The sequence below is a fragment of the Acanthopagrus latus genome, chromosome 9 (assembly GCF_904848185.1).
Source record: "Acanthopagrus latus isolate v.2019 chromosome 9, fAcaLat1.1, whole genome shotgun sequence".
NCBI lineage: Eukaryota > Metazoa > Chordata > Actinopteri > Spariformes > Sparidae > Acanthopagrus > Acanthopagrus latus.
The window spans coordinates 17,059,455-17,077,368 of NC_051047.1; the positions used below are offsets into that span (position 1 = coordinate 17,059,455).

Below are 17,914 nucleotides of genomic sequence, written 5' to 3' on the forward strand. Positions count from 1 at the left end.
AGCCACTTATAAATACATAGGAGAGAGCGACTGAAGCAGTAATTGCCAAGTAAGAGTGCGAGAGACTAAATGTGGGTCATGCTCCTTCCTAAAAACACACAACATCATGTTGTTGCATTGCATTTCCCAACAACAAAAACATTACAGCATCAACAGAGGTTTCCCGTTGATGTTGTGAATGGTTTGAGAAATTCCCCCCTTGCACCCCTGCAGAACACAGAGGACCCACAGATTCCAGGTCCATCATGGTGGTAAATGTGCTTGCAGATTAAGACAGTGCCTTACATAGATGTTGTCTTTCTGGTAGCGCAGAAAGAGGTTGTGCATGATGGCAGCTTCGTGCAGCTCCGCCAGTGTGGACATGTCTTCCACTCCATGGATGCTGCTGGGGTGCATCGGGTACACCGTCTCCCTGTTCAGCTCTGCCTTCTGTAGGTAGATCACCTGGAACAACAAACACAGATCCAAAATGTTTCACAATACTGTGTGCCAGTGCTTCAACTGGATTGAAAAAAAGTGATCTAGACCCGCAGCAGCGGGCCAGAGGCCGACTACACACTTACTACACCCTCAGGCTTTAAAAAAAAAAAAAGGAAGGAGGAATTTTCACACATCTGAATCAAACAGAAAGCCTTGTGGCACACGCATGGATGGATGTCAGGCAGATTCAAGTGATGATACTGGAAAAACTGAGGTGCCTGCCCGTGCCTGCTGCCGACACACCTGACAGGTAGAGAGCCCCCTCACTTACTCATGTCCTGACATCTCACCTTGATCAAACAAATCTCTCACCATGCCACATTTCCTGCAACAAGGACCATGAGATGCAGCAGCAGAGTTTTAGCAGCTAATTTAGCAGCTAATACGAACCAGTTTCTTCATACTCGCAGTGAAACGGTCATACAAAACGACAGACCGCCAAAGAGCGTCCAGCAGACTTTCTGGCTATTAGACGTCTAATGGATGAGACAAGAGATAAGAGAACAGACTACAGCTGTGTTGGTCACTTGATGGGAAGCAGTGTTTGGGTCAATACTGATGGAGGAGCAGGGTTTGCGGTGTCCCATTGCATTACTGCTGGCTCCCCTGGCTCGTCCAGATGTGTCCCAGCTGGGAGCAGACATTTGTTTTCACAAGACTGCTGAGTCAGCAACGAGAAGAGATGCTATTGACTGAGTGTAGATGAAGGTTGAGATGTATCTTTGCAAGCTGGATGGAGCCAAGTCCAATATTCACTCTTATTTTAGCTCAGTTTTTGGTCTCTACCAACTTCTAAAGGAAAAAGCCGCTTTTTTTGCTCACTGGCAGCTAATTGGTAAACAAATGTGTTGTTTTACCTTGAAACACAGCCCGGTGTCCCTAAAACATTTCACTATCTATTATCTCTTTTGTTGCTGGTCGATAAGAAAAAAATGAAATGACAATGATTTGTCAGATATTTTATGTTTATACTCGTTCCACATCTGCCACGCAGCTAGGTACAACTCACGCTGCGTTATTATCATTGACATTATGTTAACCAAGCAGGACACACATTCTGCAATTCGTCCGATCAGCGTGTCCATCTGGTCGGCTTCAGTACTTCAGTGGTTCGTCACACAGAGCGGATCTGCTCGTGAGGTTTGGTAAACTGATGAAGGACATTAAATAAAACAATACTTATGATTCACCTTTAAAGTCGATTTTGGCCGCCTCCAAGATAAAACACAATCTAATATTATCAGATTACCCAGCCCCGTTGTATATATAAAAATATTGATCAGTGCAGCCTTAACAAAGTTAGTGGTATCACAAGAGAGCTCCCATTACTGTTTTTGTCTTTGTCAAATAAAAGATGCTTCAGAGCTTTGTATTGTGCAGACTCCTCATGCACTTCCAACAAAATGATTCGATAGGGTCAACATACCCAGTATATATATATAAATGAGTGGCATACAGATGAGTCAGAAGCATAAAGATAAGTTATGACTAGCAACAGAATATTTTATATTAGAGTGCATTAAGATAGATCTGTAAGAGCTCTGAAGCAGATTGCTTTGTTGCAAGGCTGACAGTTTACAAATCACTGCATCCATACGTATGTGTGGATTCCATCATTTTTCATCTACTGCAGTGCGTTAAGTGAAAAAAAACTAAATACTACACCAAATAAAAGTGTGGGAAAAGCCTCATAAGTATGTGAAAAGATACACTGACTCTGGTCACTAGAGAATGGGTGTAAGCGCGATAACAATGCAGTGATTGCATGTTTTTTCAGTATTAAGGTTTGTGCGAGGGTGACGACCTCGGGGGAGACAAGCAGCACGTGCGGTGATGTCATCCATCGAGCAGAAGCTTCCAGATTTACAGCCAGATGTCCCTAAACGTTCGTGTTCAGCCCCACCCTCACTCCTCTCCGGCAAATTGGACCTGATTCACCAGGCACGGCCTAACTGACTAATAAATCAAACAGGCTTTTCCACTTGTTTTACATCCTTAATCAGTATTATCAGTTCACACTCAATTACATCATTCACTTAGTGTGATTGATGTCACTATCAGCACCTGGGCTCCGGTGGATTTAGGTGTTATCATACAAAATCACTGTGTATCTATTTGATAGTGTGTGAGAATGAAAAAAAACCCCAGAATATTAAGAAACCATGAACCATAGCCTCTTCACAAGGTGGCCATCTTAGTTACAAGGTAGACTAAATGTAGGAAACCAATCTTTGTCATTTCGCCACTTCCTGAATGATCAGCAACTGCAAACATGATGGATATTGAAAGTCTGGAGCAACATGTGTTTTAAGGTAAAGCAGCATTTTTAAGGCACCATTAGCTAACGTTAGCAATCAACTACTTTCTAGCTACTGTAACCATTTGATTAAATCTAGCGTCATTTCCAGGCTTGAAAAAAAGGATAGACAGTAGAAAATTATTGATAACGTTCTTTTTAATTCTAAAGGGTGACTGCACCAAATTTACACATTAAAGTGTGTAAAGTGTTGCGATAAGAGTGTAAATCAATTCTAAAATATCAACGCACATCTTGGACACATTTATTTAATTAACACAAATGTGCTGTTGAATGGAAATGGAACATATTATCAACCTCCCACATCTGTTCAACACCCGACCAAACAAACCAAAGAAGTCTGGTTTATATCTTCTGCCTGTGTCAGCATGCTTTACATTCCCCAAAGCGCAAGTTCAAAGATGCATTGAGGTGACGGGGAGCAAAGATAATACGGGATAACAAACAGCCAGGAGAGGCTACAGGTCCGTGTTACACTCTCGATTACACGAGGACCTCAAGTTTCACAGGAGGAAAACAAATATGGGTTCTTCAGCGAAACACACAATGAGCCGTGTACTTGGAAAGCATCTTTACCACTCCTCCAGAAAAATACATAACACAAGAAAGGGGAGAATTATCTCTTTCCCTGTTGCTACATCAAATGATGTGACCTTTGTTTCTGATCTCCTTTGGATAATTCATTGTTCAGATTTCACAGAGCGATCGAGCCTCAGGGAATTTTGAAGCCTCAGAGATGCTCTGAGGAAAACTGAGCCGCAGTTTCCAGCATCAAAAGATGTTTCACATTCCTCTGTTTTGCCCCGCTGTGGTATTTCATTGTTTGGTTCCTTTGTTGTTTTCATTCCTGTGAGATAAGTCACTGAGCGCGGTCCTCATTCAAGACGTTCATGTCTTCATAAAATGTTTTCCAAATCATTTGCTGAGTAAACAACGTCCTGCAGTCATGGCTGAAAAGAGGATGAAACATGAGAGGAGCTCAGGCCCAGACACAGACTCTTTTTTTATTTCCATTTTGGTCTTTAGGAGGTGCATTAATGTTCTATTAGTGTCCATTATAAGAAGTATACTGGGACATTTTTCCCTCCAGAAGCTGTAGAGCATCCAACTCATGCAACTAGAGAATCTATAACAGTCTCATCAAAGTAATGTAACAGTGTGTGTCCACTGTCATAGATTTTTTGACTTCCCAAAAACAAATAAATCAAAGCACACAAAGTATATCCAATCCAATTTGAGAACAAGATGGCAAAACTTAAGAGCGATTTATTCATTTCTGCTCATGATTTCAGTCGGCTGGATGTCACTGCAGTGGCCGTTTCACGTTGTGATACAGCAGCGTCGTCGATGTTAACGATCTGAGTGGTGTAACGGTGGCTTGGAGATAATTTCATGCCACTTACAACACCATGTGACTCGTCATTGATCTGTGAAAATGTTCACTGTAGAAATCAATGTTCTGCAAATGGAGTCTGGCGTTGACACCAGCGCTCTACACCGCTGCAGGACACGTGTCTGGGCACAAGGCAGACACATAAAACAAAAACGTAAAACTTTTGCTGCCATAGAATCAATAATTTATTACTCTTTCTTGGATTACGGGATGAAGCTATTAAAGCAAGTGAGCTGGGAGAGACAGGCTGTGTGTGTCTGGTTTATCCTCCTCTTATTTCTTTCTGCATTTATTCCTTCCTTCCTTTTTTAAATAAAACTGCCAAAAGCAAAAGACAACAAAATATTGCACAGGTGCCTGATGATTAGCTGTCTCAAGGCATGCAGGAAAACGATAGGAAACAATCGTTCAGGTCCCAGAGTTGAATCTTTTTAACACCATCCCTCATCCATGTGCTAGAAAACTTCAAGTTTTTGACCATTACTGGGGAGAACATTTGTTCACCATGAGGAACATTTGTTCATACATTTCTGACACTTCATGGAACTGATCACGTGAACTGAAGATTATTAAGATTTATCTTCCTGTCATGTTTCTTTTGATAGCAAAACAAGATGTCCCAATGTATGAATAACACTGAAGGCTAATAATAACTTTATCTAAATATACACCACAACAAAGCTAAAACAATTTTATTTTTGTTTTTTTGCAAGTAAAAATAATAATAATACATTTCATTCAGAGAGAACTTTTCCAGATGCTTAATAAATTGGGCTAATATTGTTTGAAAACTAAAATGTGACACACATGACCACTAGTTTTGCATTAATTCGACCAAAATTATGTACGTATTTTTTGTGTTCTTGGTGTAAATCTTTCTTAAACGCATCAAACTCAAGACAAACTGCTTTCACTAAGATTGTACAGGCTAAACAGAGGGAACATTTTTTTCTGACAGCAGCCTTCTGAATTTTAAACTTTTTCCTGCAGCTGTGACGCTCTCTCCTTTTGTTTCCTCCTGGCTGAAACCACACCCTGCTGCTGCTGCCGCTTTGTTCCACCAGCTCTACTGAATATTCACATTTAGGCGGCGTCAGGCTCCATGGCTCTGCGGACCTTCACTGGCAGATATATCCGAGGCCTTTAGAAATGACACATGGCCCGACACAAAATCACAGGCCTGTGGACACAAACACTAACTTGTTTATCACTGTCTGTTTCTGCCTCCCTCTCCCTCTTTTTCTTTTTTAACTCCGTCTGACTCTCTCTCTCTGTGTTACAGTGAATCCATCTGCTGAAGGGGGATCCCACCCAGACCCCGGAGACATGGGGGGTCGTGCGGGGGGCTGCAGGAGGAGACAGGCTTATTAAAGGGAAAACTGTGCAGAAACAAATAACACTCTGAGACTCTGGCAAATCCATCCCGAAACATATTCATATTAAAATAATTGAACACGACTGACAGCAAATCCTTAAAAAAAGATCTGTGCACCACACACACAGATGCTCACAAACAATGTTTGTGTGTTATTTCCTTGAGCGCACTCGTGAATGCACATCACCCACATAAAGGCTCCATTGACCAATAATCCAGAAAAGACTGCGAGGCCATCAATGACCTATTTCAAACCTCACAGTCTTTATGACCGCAGGCCCAGGACAACTTTAGGAGTCAGACTTGGTCCGAGTCGAATCTCAGCTCTTGAGCACAGCTGAAAGATAATTTGTTGATTAAAGAAAAAAATATCTACGCTGAGAGTAAATGAAGAGCTTTGGTTACTGGGTTGAATTGTAACGAGATGAAAAAGGAAAATATCCTTGTTTTTTTTTTTTTTGGAGGCGTAACCATCCAAATCAACTTTAGGGCCTGAACATAATACTGAAGTACTTTTACACTGTATCCTAACAACAAGCACCATGAACAAAATCAGCTTGACCTGACTGTTTTCTGTCAGGGTGTACAAACTGACCCTGTCGCTCGTGTTTCAAGCACAACATGGAGGACATTGCAAAATATAGGTGTTCTGTGATACCTATATATAGTAATATGGATCAACTACAGTACCTGGAGGCTATGCACACAATGTCACAATATGTGTGTGTCACCATGCTTACAACCATTGAGTCGCAGAACAACCAGTGAGAGGCAACACTGTCAATATTTATCATGTGCTGCCATCTTAACATTCATCTTAAATGATGCGAAAACACAAAAAAACCCACCTGAAATGAGTTCATTTGCCTTGTACACACTGTGTCGTCAATGTCGACGCGATATATTGTGCAGCCCTGAAATCAATAGATTCTGACTATTTATCTGTTAATTGACTAATGAATTAAACATCTAATTGTTTCAGCTGGACATCAACAACAAAGCAGCATTTGGCCTGTTTTTAGAGATATAAAACATGAGCTGCAGTATTTTATGTGCAGCATGTCACAAGTGATTAATGCCTCGGTCCAATCTCGGTTTATTGTTCAGCAGGACGAGGATGACATCATCTCTGACAGCAGCCATTCAGTTCAGGTGACAGAGCCTCTTCCTGCTTTTCTTCACATGTGCTCCCCTCTAGGGAGAACTCACACACTGTTAATCCAGCTGGTGCCATCTGGCCATGGAGCGCACACACACACACACACACACACACACGCGCGCGCAAGACACGAGCCACAAGACATTTAGCGCTCAGCTTCAGTGTGTCTGCTGTATCCTCCTGATCCTCCCGGGTCTGTGGTGCACCGGGGACGAGACAGTGATGAATGCTGATATGATGGTTAATGAGACAGCAGCCAGGTCAGCCCGTTAAAGCCGGGGCAGTGTGGCTGAAGACACTCTCTCGAGTCTGCAAGCCGAGCACTCAGACACAGAGCTGCACCTTACTGTGGGCACTGAAGCATTGGATAATGGTATATCCCGGCTCCCCGAGGGGAAAACACTGCCAGGATACATTTACCAAACCACCTCTGAAACTGCACACGAGGGTAAAAAACACCAGGACTCAGACAGAGAGAGACAATCAACACACACACATACATAATACCCTTAACAAAGGTTTAAAATACAGATTGCAACAGAATCAGGATTACGAGTGAATCGGGAAATGCAAATAAACCTCAGCAGATATTGTGTGTCATCCCGGGACAGAGGATCACATGAGGTCAGCAGGCAATCCTGAAGGTGGAGACTGTTTTTTCAGTCTCACACACATTCCTGTCATTCTGGCTGCAGAGTCTCACACACACACAGATAAAACACCCATATGTCTGGCCCGGTCCGAATACATCCTGAGCTCGCATGTGAAGAACATATGAGACCAGCTTCAGTTCAGATCGTACTTCCAGTCAGACAGGAAAAAACGTGACACCACGTTCACCAAATGTTAACTGAGGGTGGTGAAATGTTTCTGGAATGAGAACAACACCCTGTGGTGTTCTCTGGTCATGTCAAGACAGTAAATGAGGAGACGAGGGGTCTGATTAATATCTCAACCCCTGACCTGGTGCGGTGAATCCTTGCCAGCTCTGATACATGGTATTTCCATCTCTGCCCCTTTGACAACACATGGTTGACTTCTCACACGACAAGAATCCAAACCACTGACCATGGAAACATCAACCTAGGGCACATGGATGAGTTCATATGTTCCCTCTTACGTATATTTTCAAACTCTCTGCAGTTTTTTCTTCCAGCCTCCCACATGCAAACTGTAGGGCCCTGACACACCAAGCTGATGGTCGGCCGTCTGCCAACATCTGTAACCCTACTTTTTGCGGTATATCCCGCACTGTTGGCACTCGCCAGCTCTTGTCGGCAAGTTTTTTGGCTGATTGAGCAAGTTGGTGCAAATTAGTGCTCAAGAAAAGAAAGGGAAAGCCCCTCAAGCCTTTGTAGTATCCATGATTTCACTCATTCAGCGTGTTTTCTCCATATTTTGTATGTCAGCAGTCCTGAGTCTTCCTTTTTCATTTTTGAATGAGGAATACAGTTCAGCTGTAGTATTTACAGTACGTTAGTCGGGTGTACGGTGTGTTCAAGTGCAGCTTTTTGGGCGACAAAGCTTTCATCACTGCTAGTTATTTGATGCTAGTTAAGTGTGTCTGGGCCTTAAATGAAGAGTAAGGACTATTCAGTGCTATGTCTTAACTAAGAAAAACCCTTATTTTGGATTTCACCTATTTGTCATATTCAAATGGAGAAGCTTATAACAGAAGGACTGAAAATGTACATATGAGGATTCCTTGAAAGGTAACATCTTCTTCTAACTTCAGTTAAAACATGGCTCAGAACCATCTAAAATAAGTCAGGTCTGAACAATAACACATATAACTTCCGCATCTTGTGAACTCGCTATATGATATTTCAGACATTCAGGTCTCATTTCCACCAAGAAAATAAGCATACGTCACCCTTCTTTGTATGAACACTCAAAGACTCCAGTGAAGGAGTAACACAGGGCCTGGGGTGATGGCTATGTGACAGTGCCTGGAGGTGGAGATGATGCTACACGTTGTGATCCTGTCAGTCCTCGGGCCCTACCCTGCTCCTTCTTCCAGGCCCCGACCTGACCACATGAAGCTAAAAGGACGATCACATGCACCCGGCGCTCACAGCGCTTGCTCATTACAAAGGCATTCCACGAGATAAAAGTAGGCCTGGAAGCTAATTTTTGATCTACATTCTCTGACCTACAAACATTCAGGACTATTTTCTAACCATTCATCGCCACCTCCCTCTGTCTCTCTCTCTCCACCTCTCTCTCTCTCTCTCTCTCTCTCTCTCTCTGTCTCTCTCTCTCTCTCTCTCTGTCTCTCTCTCTCTCTCTCTCTCTCTCTCTCTCTCTCTCTCTCTCGAACAGGATTTCCTCCAGACACAAAGACCACCATGTAGTGCCAAACAGATAAGCCCAGGCCAGTGACACGACACAAGGAGCCCATTCCTGTCATTCTTACTTTACGACAAAAGGTGTTGATCCCACCGCAGAGCCTCGATATGAAACACATGTGCAAACGATTAACCTCCTCACATACACACTGGGCCCCTCCCGAGCCATATCGCAATCGTGAAAATTACAACTGAGAGATGAGGGGAGGCTTCACATGTAAACTAGACCAGTGGAAGCATGTAGGTGCGTCGTTTTGACTTCAGGGCATAAATGATGACTTTTTTCTGGAAGTAAAGGGTTTAACAAACTCATGTGGGTGCAGTCCTTAAAGGGAAAGTCCACCCAGAAATGTTCAGTTCAGTCATTATCTGCTCACCCCCACGCCGATGGAAAGTTGGGTGAAGTTTCGTTGTCCAGAAAACATTTCTGGAGCTTCACAGCAAAACAGCCCTGTTGCATTCTCTGAAACAACTGAAGTAGATGAGGACTTGTTTTAAAACATACAAAAATAATAATAAAAGCTTGTCTGGCCCAAGTCTCAGGAAGCCCCACAATCAAGCTCATGCACTCATTTCAGTTGGGATATGCACTAATTCCACCCCCCCACCCCTTTTTTTGGCAGCTACTGTGAAGATTTCAGACATTGGGGTGAACTTATCCTTTAAAGGTGCCATATCTGAGGATCGACCATATATCTGTTGAGTTAAGATTTACAAAGTGCAATGAAGTGTAAGAATAATTATTTTTGCGTGTAAATTTAGTTATTAGTTTAGTTATTTATTAGCTAAAAAAGCTTTAAAAAAATGCTTGTAGGACGTAGTGAACTTGCTGCTTGTGCACATCTCGCAGGGCAGGAGGGCTTGAGCTGCACTATCTGGTCGATCGCCACTTGTGGTAAAAAGTGGTATTACAGAACAGGATGGGCCTGCGCTAGCTGGTTAGCATGCTAATCTCATACTTCAGCAGATATTCTGCAACACAATACATAAAAGTCTTTGACATAACGCCAAAACTTTTCTTTCTTCACATTCCGTTGATATTCTTCAGTAATTTTTGGAAGACTTGAAACAAAAAATCTTACATATTGCACCTTTAAACCAATAAAAAAATAAAAAAATAAATAAAATAACACTGTACAGATGAAAGTTTGGGGTGGTTTAAAGTGAATCACTGGCAGGATTAACAGTTCAGCTGGGACAAAGGAGTCTCTTTACCTTCCCATAGTCGGTGGTGAGGGCCAGGGATGAATCATCACAGGAGCTGACGGTGGAGGGGAGGAGCTGCTCTTTGTGTCTCAGCCAGACTCGGGCCCCCTGCAACACAAAAGCCACAACAACACCATTAGCATCTGGACACAGGGCTCATAGGCTGCAGTCATCTGTGTGGTCAAGGAAATACTGGACATCTGCATTTCAATCATACTTTAGGAATCTAGTTCACAAGGCTTATATAGACCATTAGTAGAGAACAAGGAGAGAAATACGTTAAAGAAATATTCAAGTGTTCAAGTGCTGGGTGAATAATGGCTGCTTAGTTAGAAGAAACTGCAGAGATTATTTGAGAAAAAGCTGAGCTCCTGAGTCGTCTTTCCATTTTTCTCAGCATTGCTCACTGCTCTTTGCCACATAGCTTCTCCTCCACCACACAGAATTGGCACAGTTGTCCTCTTATTAAACTGTCATTGCCTTTTAGTAGAGAAAACGCTGTTTGCCAGGCCTGCGTGCAGAGGGTGTGTCAGAGACTGAAACTACTACTCAGAGACACACACACTCGGTAAAACTGTCAAAAAGGCTTTCAGCTTTAGTTGTGAGGGCTGATTTAGTCCATAAAGTAGAAGTATATGATCCCAAATGAGAGTTTGTCACTTAAGCAAATCAATCAATACACATTTTCTAAGACCATCATGCTTTCTTCTTTTCTTTATGTCAGTCAGACAAACCACAATGCGCTTCTTTCCATGGTCCCAGAATAGATCCTGGTTTCAGACAGAGATCAAAACCAGCACAACAGCTGATCCTGGTCTCCTGTGTTTGTGTATCTGTGTGGAGTCACTGACCTTCCCAGACGTGTTTGTGAGCAGCTCAGTGACCAGGAGCAAAAACAGGAATCTGTGGCTGATTGCTTAGACCCAACTGTCATTTCCTTACAGAGGTGGAAGATACGCTTATAGAACTGGTCGCGTTTTAATAATGGATGAGAACCAAAGCCTGCAGAGCCAAACTGTGAATCTTTTAGGATGACTGTACAACAAAATGATGCTTTTAGTTAAACAATATGAATTATTGATGACCATCTAGTAGTAAATCTGACTTTAAAGGAACATTTTGCATCTTGGGAAATACGCTTATGCTCTGTCTTTACGAGAGTGAGATGAGAAGATCACACCTACGAAATATAAAGCTACAACTAGCTGACGATTAGCTTAGCCTGTCTTAGCATAACATCTGGAAAAAGAGGGAAACAGCTCGCCCAGGCGATCATGGCTCTTAAGCTCAGCAATTTACATGTTATATCTGGTCTGTTAAAAATTTACAAAAACTGAAGCGTAAAAATGACTTGGCTTTATAGAGGGTTGTAAAAATGTTTTGTTAACTAACAAATAAACAAAAAAAACAGTGTTTCTCACCAAATCGCATAATTGTGTACGGTTAATGCCTCTTGTGTGGCTCTTCACTGGGAGACATATTGTAAACAGTATAAAATAATCTATAGCTAGCAAGATGTCGGATGAGGAGCTTGTGACAAAAAAAAACTGTACACTATATGTTGCATATAGTTCTTGTTGATATGATGCAATATTGTGTTTTATTAGCATATCAAAATTGAGAAAAAAGATCGCAATTAAGATCAATGACTGTGACTGTGATTAAATACATTGTGATATTATCAATATATAGATACAGATATATTGAAATAGCCAGAGAACCGTTTGTTTGAACTGTACAAAAACTGAAGTGTACAAATAACAATGTGTAGTTTCACTTATGGTAGATTATTATTACCCAATATGTCAAATGTTTCCTTTAAGTGGCCTGTTTGTATTTCCTCTACCTGTAGTCTAATCTATAAGTAATGCTACGCAAATTGAACATCGTGGTTGCTTGTAGGATGTGCAAGACATTTGCCCCCTCTCCTGTAAACCTGTCTTTGACAGATAAACACCATTAATCATCGCAAGTGCCACCACCGGGGTGGCCGCGGAAAATACGCAGCAAAAGGGAATTGTGTGTCCAACAGAGCATAAAACCGAAGAGATCAATGCGCATGGATTCCACTAGGAAACCTTACACAAGGTCACCACTTCCAGACATCAATCCTCATTAACTATTAACAACAGGCTGCCACGTGTGCGCACACACTCTCACCCATGGATCCACCAGGGTCAGAGCAAAGATCGAGATGCTTTTGTTAAGGATATTTACGCGAAATGTAATCTGCTTGATCACAGAATCAAAGAGGGAGATTAGATCAATAACGAATTATTCTGAGTCTCTTATTCTAACTGTGATGAGTGATGATTTGTCTCCATTCTTTTCTGGAATTTGTGATTCAGGCTTCGGACAAAGAGTCACTCAGTCCAACCATCCAGACTGCAAACCCACTTCCATCATCAAGGATTCTTAGTCTTTCAGTCAGCTAATGGAGGGCAGCTAAATGTGGCTCTCTCAAACCACGGGGGACAGCGGTGAGTGGGCTGGGGGGGGGTCGTGTAATTTAGGAGGAGGCTGAGGAGGGGGCAGTGAGAGGGGAAAGAGGAAGGGCGCAGGCACCTGATAAAGTCTGCCTCCCATTGTTTGGAGAGAGAGTCAGACAAATATCAGTAATGTAAGAGAGGTGTTTCTTCTCAACACATGGCCGCACATTAACTCAGTTTCAATATGGGATGATTGGTGACTTTAATACCAGTGAGCGACTGTGTCCGCCTGGTACCAGCCTGGCATGCACGGCCTTTTCAGAGGGAAAGCTGCTTCACGTGAGGTCCAGCGACGGGAGATTAATGGTGTTTACTCTATAGAATTTAAGAAGATCAGTTGCTGTTACGTAACTGGAAATCACAGCGAGTTGAATTCAGCAGAATATTTTCTGGCAGGCGTCGTCTTGTAGAGGCTGTTTGTGCTGCGACGGTGAAGAAACACGCAGCGAGGAGGTTGTAACAAAAGGCAGATTACATGAGATATCTCAAGGAATAACACAGCAGGCAGGCCCTGACATGGACAGCAGAGGCATGGCTCATAATACTGTGTGATAATACACGACATCCCAGTATTACTTCAATTTCAGTGACGCAAATATTAAGAAGACTGGAGTGGTTCAGCTGCTGAGTCAGACCATTGGAGGTTTTCCATTCATCATGAATAAGGACTTTCTCAGGAGCCCAATAACAGTTTTATAGATAAAGACACACTTGGCTCTGGTTTTTAAACAGGAATGAAGAGACCCAATAATCATAATAATAACTGGTGAATTAAATGAGTTGACACTATCTGGTAAACCAAAGGTCAGCAACAAGCCGGCCCATATTAAAGATGCTAATTCAGTCCTGGCTCGCTGCGGCAGCGTCTGTGCAGAGTGACTTGCACTCTGGAGATCTGCCCACCAGGCACTCTCATCAAAGAGACCGGAAACTGTCCAAAAAATAAAGCTGTACTAGACTTATTTTGCTCTCAAATTCCCTTTTTCAACCTTTTTTAACATGAAATTGAAATATTGACATCATGTTAATAAAACACATGTGACAATATCGCATAAATAATACAACCTTTTAAAATCATTTCTAGAGCAGAAGTGGCGAAGTACACACATTCTTTACTCAAGTAGAAGTACAAATACTTGTGTAAAAAAAGACTGGTAAAAGTAGAAGAACTGTATACTTCAATACTTAATTACAAGTAAGAAAGAAAATAATTTAAACATGACGCTCATATTAATGTATCCGCTGAAGCTTCTCTCACAATGTTGGCTTAATGGGATAAGTATTTTTGGGCATACAGTGCATCACGTGACGATGTAGCACATGGTTACAAAAACCGTCATCAAAGCCTGGCGCTCGTCCGTGGGCCTGGTGTGGCCGCTCCAACCTGTTAACATGGACACCCAAAAAACAGTAACATGCCAATGATTTGTCTGGTTGACAACTCATCCAGTCAAACTGAAGTTGGCTGAAGTTGTGGTGGGTCAGGGAAGCGGACACCAGATGTGTTTGTCCATTTGTTAGTGTCTTTTTATGTGAGCGTGTGTGTCTTAAGAGTCTGAGGCTGAAGGGTATAAAGTCGAGATTAATTGTCTCAGCAACAGATGGTCTCACCAAAACTCCTCCCCCTCTTGTCCCCTCCATCCTCAAGAGCTCCGTCACTAAGTCAGGACAAAGGCAAGCACCTCTGACTGAGAGCTCAGAAGTTAACCAGGCGGAAATATCCCAAACAATGACCAGCTGGGACGCAGAGGGACACAATTATCAGCTTGCGTTACGTCCCCCAAAACTTGAATCAGCTGCTGCAGCAACTAACCGCTGACTAAACCAGTGAAACAGTGTGTATTCCGGTCTCAGTCAACTCGACTCCCATGCCTCCGGTAACCAGGAGTTTTAATAGCTTCATTAAAAAGCAAAGTTGAACCGCTGCCATGAAATTTCCAGCTCGAGCTAATTTCAAATTCTTAAAGCTGCATGTCACCGAGCACGTGTGGCACCGCTGAGGCAGAACCAGCTGACAAAAGTAATCTGATCCACCAAAAACAGGCTGCACGCCGACGTCCCATCATGCTTTCTGACACAGAAACCACTCGGGCTGAATGATGTGATCCCGGAGTCAGAGGCTTGAGTTTCTGCAGCTTGTATCATGACATCCAGCTCAGAGATTTGATAATGAATGAGCCTTAAATATTTAAGGGCGTACACAGTACAAGGTGCCACGGCTCTTTCTCCGCTGTCTAGCGTAGCATGAGCGCAGGTGATATCGGGTGATCGCATCGGCAAGAACAAAAGAAAGCTAATTAGCTCGGCCTCGAACTCGAACACGGTCGGACAGTTAGTTATGAAAAGCTAATTTCTCGGATCATGGTGTTGTCTGAAGGAGCGGCGAGTGGACGCCTGCCCAGTGGACAGCAGTGTTGTTGCTGCAGGTATGACTGACTGATGGCCGGGACCGATGCCTGGCTGAGAGACGAGAACATCCAGCTGGATTCCTGACAAGCCTCTCATTTGTTGGAGGATAAACGTAACACGGGAAGGCATCCACCAGGAACATTTTCCTCCAATGGAAACCCTAGCTACTGCCGCTTTCACTTGTCCCTCTCACATTTCCGTTCTTTCGTGCGTTCATTCATGATTTCTTTATACTTGTCCTGGGTAAACTCCAAGCTTCTGAAGACCCAGGAGCAGATGTTCAAGAACACATCTCGAGCACGGTCAAGCGCTTCATTACCACCTCAAATACCAGGATGAAGCAGCAGCATTATCATGACAAAAGAGAGGCATGAGGCAGAGTCAAAAACCCTTTGTGCAAGTCCAGAACACTGGCTGGCAGGACGGCCGGTCTCTAATAAGGTCAAAAAGCATATTGACACTCAGGTTGGGAGACACACGCAAAGGCAGGGAGCTGATCTGATCTGGTGACGGGTGATGGGTGACAGCGGTGTGCTAATGACCAACTCCTGCCTTGTGACAATTCAAAATGCTCATTGTCAGAGGCATCAGAGAGTTTCAGGAAGCTCTAAGTGGGCAATGTAAATGCATCAATACAGAGAGACAGAAGTGCTATATTTGGAAATTCGTAGTTAAGACAGGAGTTATTGATCTGCAGTAACTGGTTGCTAGTATTCGCAGCTAACTCCAGGGAACTGTTGAGACTCAACTATCACAATGTTTCACGGCGGACATCATCACGTGCTAATTCGGTAGACATCCCCCAACTCTAATCGACACTTGCATGTTGCCAGTCTGTGTGTGAAATAATCCTGTTGTAGGAAAAAAATTAAATGTTCAACTTAAAATAAATTGAGATATTGTTCTTTTCCTGTTATAACCACCAAAATCCAATGACATTTTCCTATTTTCCAAACTTGCATGGTTTAGGATGATAAGACTAAAATATATGAGGAAAATAAAAGGCCAGAGGATCCTGTCTTTTAGCTGGCATTTTGCAGAAATTAGAGCTCTTTATTTGTTCGTAATGGACAAGAAAGTCACGGGATTAAATGCAGCCAGAAGAATTTACAAAAACAATCGGTAACAATGCTGGAGCTTATTGCCGTCTCCGTCAAAAGTGAGCCAAAATCAGGGATTGAAACCAAATCTGCTGAATGCTGAGTGAGTGGAATGAGGTCGAATCCGCCAAGTAGCTGGTGAGATTAAACAAATAGGCTGAGTGCAGCTGGGAGGGGAATCTGGGCAAAGGTCCCTCTGGGTCTTTGGCCACAGGCTTTACAGTGGGGCAAAAAAAGCTGTATGCCCTGCAAAACCTCATCTGAGGGTTACTGGATGTAATTTCACATAACCTGTCATTTTATTACAGGAACATTTGGACTCAGCTTGATCTCTGTTGCCATTTTTTTTTTATCTTAGTTATATTTTTCTCTAGGTCAGTAAGGGGTTAAGTGTATTTCCATAGAGCTCTTCAGTCGTGTTCACTGAGGGGAATTTCTTCACTAATTCACCATGCAGTCATGCAGCCCCCCCGGCAAGATGCGACAGGCTGCTGTCATCAGGCTCGTCACGCTGTACATAATTACGCTAAAAAGAATAAACAAATAATAATTAACAGTGATACAAATACAAATGTGCCTCTGCATGCCCGCTTTCCATTTTCCTGTTTCTTTGTTTGCTGTAACGTCTGCCAGTCTGAGGTGCAGCCGGTGCCCGCAGCCAGCCAGCGTGGGGTAAGGGCAGGGAAGGGGAAGGGTGGGGGGGGAGAAATCAGAAGATTTAAAGGCGACCCTTCAGCATCTGTGCAGCAAGACGTATGAATTAATGATGGGAGGGAGCAGCTGATCAGAAATTAGCTAATGGAGGAGGAGGAGTCCCATGAGAGAGAACAGGGCTTCCCCCGATCCGTGGTGGAAAAGGGGGGAGAACCAAAAAAGGGTGGAGGCTGGAGGGTGCAGCTCATCAATTGTTCTTGACTCCAAGGAGCAGCCTGAGCACCCCCCCGCTGAGGAAGCTGTAAACAGACTTAAAGCAGGATGGCCCGGAGGCAGGGCTGAGACAGGCAACCGTTAATATTCAAAGAGTGCTTTTGTTAAAGCAGAAGGCCTGAAAACGATGAAGTTATGAATGCAACTGTGTCACTGGGTTAATGGGAATCAAACACATGCAAAGCAGCAATAATCTGCCGTCATTACTGTTTTCAAAGCTGTTTTCATTCACACGATAAATGAACAGCATTCGCCTAAAGTGTGCAAGTTTGTACAGTATGTGTTTGGTAGTCTGTGTGTCGGTCCGTGTCCTTTGTCGGTGGCACCTCCCCCATCATCATCTCATGCAGCTGATCAGCCATGTTGCTAATGAGCATATTGAAGAAGATTTGCATAACAAATTATGTCTTCAGGAGAGCAACAAAAAGAAGACGAACACTTGACTCTCAGACTCCTGGCACACGCTCCTGTTTTACATCTTTATCCTGTGTGAACACATTTTCCTTCCACCACTCCTCTACAGTGATCAAAGTACCAGTGTGATCCTGCGCTCAGGGTTTGATACTTTTTCCAACAACAAAACGGGACAAGGAGGAGGCAAGCAAAATGATGCGATTACTGCGTGTTTGATTGGATCATCGGCTCAGCTTCATGACTTTGAGTATCTCCAGAGCCACATGGCACATTCCTCCTCCTGTCTGTCTGTCTGTC

General features: G+C 43.1%; 1 protein-coding gene across 2 annotated transcripts in view; it reads right to left on the reverse strand.

The window, feature by feature from the left end:
* The window catches only part of myo10l3 (myosin X, like 3), a 63,220-nt gene that overhangs the window by 37,052 nt on the left and 8,254 nt on the right, over positions 1 to 17,914 (reverse strand). The window contains exons 2-3 of one of the 2 annotated variants that reach the window (XM_037109124.1): positions 10,288 to 10,386; positions 286 to 444 (exon numbers count right to left, since the gene is read on the reverse strand). In XM_037109124.1, coding sequence (XP_036965019.1) covers positions 286 to 444; positions 10,288 to 10,386 — 258 coding nt within the window. Of the gene's footprint in view, positions 1 to 285; positions 445 to 563; positions 648 to 10,287; positions 10,387 to 17,914 lie in introns of those variants that run through there. The other variant, XM_037109125.1, reaches the window with a different exon arrangement.